This window comes from Etheostoma spectabile, chromosome 7 (assembly GCF_008692095.1).
Source record: "Etheostoma spectabile isolate EspeVRDwgs_2016 chromosome 7, UIUC_Espe_1.0, whole genome shotgun sequence".
Taxonomy (NCBI): domain Eukaryota; kingdom Metazoa; phylum Chordata; class Actinopteri; order Perciformes; family Percidae; genus Etheostoma; species Etheostoma spectabile.
Genome location: NC_045739.1, coordinates 7,707,948 through 7,714,921, shown reverse-complemented (window position 1 = coordinate 7,714,921; position 6,974 = coordinate 7,707,948). Strand labels below are relative to the sequence as shown.

Below are 6,974 nucleotides of genomic sequence, written 5' to 3'. Positions count from 1 at the left end.
GGGATTTTTAGCACATAAGAAGTCCTTTCCTTGCACCACATTTAAGCCTGGTTGGCTCACTGTTGAAATAAATCAGAGTAGATGCCACTGACGCTGTAGGGCACTGATTTCACTGATTCCTTATTGAGCAAGAGCTTAATGTAGCTCCATGTAGGCTTTTTCACTGACCCGTCCTCTCTCTGTCTCTCTCTCCTACAATTTTCACAGCAATGGCTCAACTAGGGTAATATACAGGTCGACTGTATGTTTTAATGGGATAACCCTCCTCAATCTCTTTGGCTTTGCAACCTAGGATGGGAGGTGGGTTGGAACAGGATATGACTAGGGTCTCTTTCAATGTGAATTGCACAAAACCTGGGTTACTACCGGCGGGGGGGGGTTGTGGGGCAAATTATGTGATTGGTTGGACAGTGGGGCAGTCATCATAGGTTGCCGCATATGGTCGCCGCACACTTTGAAAATGCAACAACATAAATGTTTTCTCACTGTGTTTGTGTTGGGTTTTCACTGTAGATAAATGTATGAAACTAGGAGTTTCACAGGCAGTTTCAAAAACAGGATAGCGGAAAGGTCACTCTCTCTCTCTCTCTATCTCTCTCTCTCTCTCTCTCTTTCTCTCTCTCTCTCTGGGTGAAGCTGGCTAATCAGTTAAATGAAGTGTGTTAAGCCATGGTCCCATTACCACTGATGCAATGCAACCACAATCACTTCGTTCCATGCAACAAGTGTGGGCGTAGGGAGGCTGTGGAACAAGTGCTCTGGAAGGAGGAACAACTTTTAACCTCCCATTCCTGAAACACCATGGGAAACACTTAACAGCTAAAGTACTGATACAATGACAACTTCATGGAGCTATGGGCTCTTCCAGTGTACCACCACACGGTAAACAATGTTGTCCTATTTTTTTGTTGCATAACATAACATTAATCAGATCAAGTATAATTGCACCAGATGGCAGAGATACACAATATTTAACCCTGAGCTTACTGTGACAGAAAAACCTCTAGTTGTCATCCCTTCATGTGTATGGTGAAGTGTGGAACTAGAAGATGTACTCCGGTAATATAATTAATAACCAAATTAAGGAATATAAATAGCACTATGTATAAATGCCCTATTATAAGTATAAAATCCTGGATTCAAACTTAGTTGCATTTTTTATGAAACATTAGTTTCGATGTGTAAAATCCTAATCTTTAGAGTAACTAAATCTGTCAGTTAAATGTAGTAAACATATCGTATTTTTCTTTGAAATGTGGTGGAGTAGAAGTATAAAGTAACGTTACATGCTACATTACACTCAAGTAAAATGCATACCTTTAGTTAAGCTCAGTACTTGAAGTACTTAAGATTTGTATTCAAGCATGGCCTGCTTCTTCATTCATGAGAAAATTCTAAACTTACAGTAAATAAAGATTAAACCGTTTCCAGATTTTCTTAAAAGCCCTCAACAAGTTTGCTTTATGGGAAAATTGGATTTACTGTTTGGGTGCAATGGAAACCTGCATGCAGACAGCTCTGGATGGCACAAGGTTGGAGACCTCTGTTACACACAACATATCTGTTTACCCTCCTGTCCCTTTATGGCTCATCCTCTACCCTCTGACCTTTTAGGACAGAGAGGGTCTGTGTTTAGGGGGAAGCTTAGCACCAGTCACATACACACACGTACCACTGAAGGGGGACAGCAGGAGTGCAGAGGTGGGAAGGAAATGGTGTGTACCCCCTCCTAGAGACCATATCCTGTCTTTGGGTAAACCTTGTTTATTTGTCCAGAAATCTGAGCTCTTTGTGTGCAGAAGCATCCATGTCGGTTTGCATGTTGAGCATGAAGTCCTGAAGTCATCTAGAATTGTACAAAATCCCTCACAAGAGAAGCATCCACATTGAGCGCATCTCTCAGCCCTCCACAGCACATGTCATTGATCAAGTCCACATTGCAACATGTGGCATTCCAGGATATTCTACTCCCTACTGATTTGATAAACGGCCAACGAACAGAAAAAAGTTATTCTTTGCCAGACACCCACCCCCCTCCTCCCCCAATGTCCAATATTTTTCTAAAACTATTTTTCCTTCATTGCTTCGTCTTTTCTCCTCCCATTATCATGTTCTTATCCCTAGTTCCCCCTCTCCTTTAAAACCTCATGGTATTAGTGTCTCTATCCTGCATGCATGTTGTATAATACAGGCTGGAGAAATGTTGTCAGCCTCTACCGATCTATTGTTTAAGTAATTTAAAGGATAAAGGTGAGAGAGTCCAGCCCCAGCAGAGGAGGTTGCTGCTGAAGCTTTGGGCAGTCATATTGTGTAAGAGCAATGCAATTTGTAAAAGGGTTTGAAACTTTAACCCAGTGACTTAAACCTCTTGGCTTGAATATGATACTGTGGTGATTCATCTCTGCAACCACTGCCAGCTCTGATTTCAGCAATATACTGTACCCTCTCTCCTGCATGATATAGAGCACTATGAACCCCTGAGAGACACCCACTGACACACTCATACATCCGTGTACACACAAACAGCTGTAGCCGCACCCAGACGCTTTATATCAGCACTTTTTGGAAGTGCTGTGTTTATACAAGACTGACAGGTCACTTCCTGTGTCCCAAACATTACCACAAACACATACAGTGAGAGCAGAGCGGTATAGGGAGAAGACGGCAATTTCAGCTTTCAATTTGTTGATATGGAGTTTTCCATTGCTCAAATCAGGAGTGAGAGTTTATGCAGCCCTGTGATCTGTGCTCTTACACACATGAGAAGCCCCACTTATGGCTCTTCACTGGATAATTGTTTAAAAAGACATATATTTTCTGTTTCCAAGATGACGGCATTCTAAAACAAAATTAAACTCACCCAGCTGCAAACTGTCAAACATCACCTTTTGTGAACACCAAAGTAGAATTCATGAAGCAACAGCCAGGCTCCTAAATGACTTGGGTATCTGCAAAAAGGCGCAATTACACTTTCATTATTTAAATCTATTAAGGAAAGGCAGTAATGCTGAGACCTTCTTTCCATGGGAATAATACATATGAGAAATTAAAAAGAATGGCAATCCCCTTTTCTTCATAATTAGGTCAGCATAACATTATTTCCTGTTGCAGGAAAATCAAAGTATTGCTTTGACTCGGCAAGGACAGAAGACAGAGCAGCCCTCTTTTTTATGTTAGATGGCGGTATTATATGTCTGTCACTAATGGCTCAGGAATGTCACATTAGTCAGGGGCTACATGTTTGATGCTGCAAACATTAAAACACTTTGAGGTGACCAATAGGATATCACACACACAAATACACACTGGAAAAGAAAGATGACAGGTCCAGTGATCTCATTGCCTTAGAGCTACAGAGTGATAGACTGCCTCCTACACACTGCCAACCAGAAAAATGTCCCCCTAGCAAGGTGTCAGAGTTAAATTTCAAAATGGCCGAAACATCAAGAAATTACCTTGTTTATTGCCACGTTTTTGTATAAATTTGTTGAGGTAGCGTTTACATATCCCAAAGAGAAAATGGAATATTGTCTACCTCTATAGCCATATTTGACATGTTATGTGCCTCATCCAACCCTGCTGCCCATTCTGGGCCCATCAAATCTGACACTGCCGTCAGTTCAAGCAAAGTATAGTCCCCTGTGGCCTGTTTCTGACTCACTACTTGCATTGGTGTGTAGCAGCTAAATGACTCCTCTCACATCAAAACCGCCCATAGGCAAGACAAATGAAAAATCCCCCTTGATCAAAGTAAAGTCTTTTATTCAAAAGGTCTGCATGTGTGTGTGGCTGTCCCGCAGTCTGTTGGGTGCTGTTTACATTGGGCAAGCTAAGTCATGCAACCTGATCCTGAGCTTTTCGAGAGTCTCTTCAAACCCCCCTAACACACACACACACCTCTCAACACAGAGCTATTGGAGGAAACGTGCTGTTACCTCACTAAGACATGCTGGCGTCAGTGTGTGTGTGGGTCAGGAGGGCAGTGGAGATTGTAGACACATTGCTGCCATATGTGCACCCTGGATGTTCACTCTCAGCTGGGCTCATAAGGTAACCAGAGTATAACCATTACTGAGCAGATGGCTGTAGACTGAGTGGATGTGTGTCAGTGAGGTTTGTCGAGCTGTCCGGAGCCTGACTTTTTTGGTCTTGAGCCTTCCATCTGTGGTCGCTCATGCAGCAGGAAGTGGGTCAGTGGGATTCCCACACTCAGCTAATTTCACACTGACTTTTATTCTGCAGAATTTGCCCGCTCTGGCCCTTGGGAGGATCGTTTTTCTTGCCTAGCATATTACATTACTTTATGACGTGCATTTTTGCTCACCTACCCTTCTTCCACCTGCATTCGCCTTTATGCAAGAGTTCTGTGTGTGTGCTGATAGTCTGGCAGGTGTTTGCAGGTGTACCGCCGTATCACTCAACATCACACAAACCTGTCCCCTCTCCTGACACACACCCTTCCATTCAGAAACTGTCATGTCTGTCCTGATGAACTCATTTAGAGTTGTGTTAATACAATGCACGCTGAGATACTAATTAATACTAGAGCACATATTGGAGATACACAGTTTCTTTTTTAAACAAAGCTTTTATTTACATCTGGCAGAAAATGGCACAGTATTCCCATTTGAAATGCATGTTCAACGAAGTTCATAAAAAAAAAACTGTTGGTCAAAACATTCCCCTAAAACATGTCTTAAACTTTCATTTAGACTGTAAAATTACAATATTGGTAAAGCCAAGACGTGTTTGGTCAAGTTCAAGCGGTCCATTCACATCCCATAACGCAGTGTGTGGAAAGTGTTTTTGGCATGAGGAGGGGCGAGCAAGAGTCACCTGTCACCGAGGTCACAGCTAACACATCTCTCAGCGCCCTGTCTCCACAGTACACCATACACAGACAGCTGTCTCAACACACACACTCATTTACTCACATGCCATGAATGTATAGTATGGTGAGGAATGACATCCCCACATACACACACCCCAGCAGCTGCAACATGGCCAGAGTCCCGGACCGGCCGGCACCGATGGTGTTTCCTGGGAATTAACTGGATGTCCAGCTGCCCTCAAATCACACATACATACAGCCGCCAGGACGCAGCAAATATGTGCAGCAGATACCAATATGACTTCATAGCTCTACCTACAGAATCCTGGAAAAAGCACTTAAGAATCAATTTATGAAAGCAACAGAAGCCCAGTTTTCTGTCCCGTCATGGCTTTGAAGTCTACTGTCCCTTGTGTATATTGGTTCTAACCAGGGGCAATGAACCAGCTTCAATTGGCTCATGAGAACAGTTCAGGGAATGCAAGTCTATGAGGCAGGGCAGCATCCAGAGGCGGTGTGTTTGTGCAGCAGGGACATGCGACTGAAGGTCCGCGAGCAGGAGCCACACTGGTACTTCTTCACTTCAGAGTGGGTCTGCAGGTGGGCGCGCAGGTTGGAGCGATCAGCAAAGGCCCGGTTACAGTGTTGACAAGCGAAGGGGCGCTCACCTGGTTAAAAGACACAACTGTTAGTGTTGGGAATACACTTCATTAACAGGACAAAAAAGGTGTGTCCTCTTCTCATTGTTTTCCAAATGATCTACACCAACAAAAGAGCAGGAACACTGCCCTAACTTACTTAATGCATATTTGACTTTTTTCATGCGTAAACATTGTGAGGCTGAGATTACATTGGGCCATGCTTAGCCATAACATTTGCTCACACGTCAGACATCAATGAATACCAATGAGCACAAGGTGCAACCAGCTGTTACATTTACAAGCCAAGAGAGCTGGGAAATCAATGTGATTACTCTGACATACGGACATGAAAAGTTGCTTTGATGCATACCTGTGTGTGTGCGAATGTGTCCTCTGAGCAGCCATGGTCGGGAGAAGGCCTTGCCGCAGGTGGGGCACACACAGGGCAATGTGTGTGAGCGAATGTGCATTTTCAGGGCCCCCAGGCTGGTGTACTCCTTGGGACAGTGTTTGCAGTGGAAAGCTGGACGTGCAGAGACTTCAGTGGGCAGAGAAGGGGTCTGTTGCTGTGGAGCACAGTTGGACATCTGATGATGGGACAGTGCCGAGAGGCTGGTGTAGCTTTTACTGCAGTGCAGACAGTGGTAGATGTGTTGCTGGAGGATGTCCGGGCTGGGAGGATCTGAAGACCGTCCACCATCCTCCTCTTCCTCGCTGCTGCTGGAGGGTGAGCTACTGAGGTCCAGAGGGCCAAGCGGTGAAGGGGACAGAGACACAGGGGAGAGAGGTGCAGGCATGGTGTCCATGCTGCTGAAGAAGGAGTTGGTGGGATAGCATGTCAGGGCCAAACTGTTGTTCTGCGTTGGGAGTTCAGCCCGTGGAAAGCTTTCTGGGACAAAAGCTGGCAACACAGAGAAAAGGAAGTCAGGTGGATTGTAATAGACAGATAATGTAATAGAGCACTAACTTTGTTATCATTTTTGGGTGTCTTGTTCCAGCCTGCTTTCAAAATAACCCTCATCCATCTAGCACATTCTCCAGATGATCCAAAACCCTGGTTTTCCCCCCAGAAAACTACAGGCTACAGACTTTCTGCCTCAGAAGGTAAATTGATGAAGCAACTTTCATGACTAACTGCATGACTGTGATTCACTGAACCGGTCAGATATAACAACAGATGCATCAAATTCAGTCAATCAGAGAGGAAAGCAAACTTACCAGTTTGGCTCTCCAGCTGGCTCTCCCTGTAGTATGGCTTCTTGCTGGAAAAATACTTCTTGACAAGGAATGATCGAGGCATGTTGATATCTGAATTCCCCGATTAATTAAAAAAAAATGATGTTAATTCCCTCGGCGGAGTGGGCACAGAAAAAAGTGATCTCTTCTGCAGACAGTGTCAAACTCCAGTCGGACGGGGAAAAATACGCTTGGAGAGACCAATACCAGGGTGGAAGGTATCTTGTTGAGGGAATCGCAAAATTGCCTCCTCATATAGTAACCAG

The 6,974-nt window shown here is 44.2% G+C and overlaps 1 protein-coding gene across 1 annotated transcript; it reads right to left on the bottom strand.

The window, feature by feature from the left end:
- Nucleotides 1-4,574: 4,574 nt before the first annotated feature.
- Nucleotides 4,575-6,974, bottom strand: snai1b (snail family zinc finger 1b). The gene is made up of 3 exons (XM_032520561.1): nucleotides 6,691-6,974; nucleotides 5,843-6,373; nucleotides 4,575-5,499 (listed from the first exon to the last, which is right to left on the bottom strand). The coding sequence occupies exons 1-3, from the start codon at nucleotides 6,770-6,772 to the stop codon at nucleotides 5,318-5,320; spliced, it is 795 nt and encodes a 264-aa protein (XP_032376452.1). The 5' UTR covers nucleotides 6,773-6,974; the 3' UTR covers nucleotides 4,575-5,317.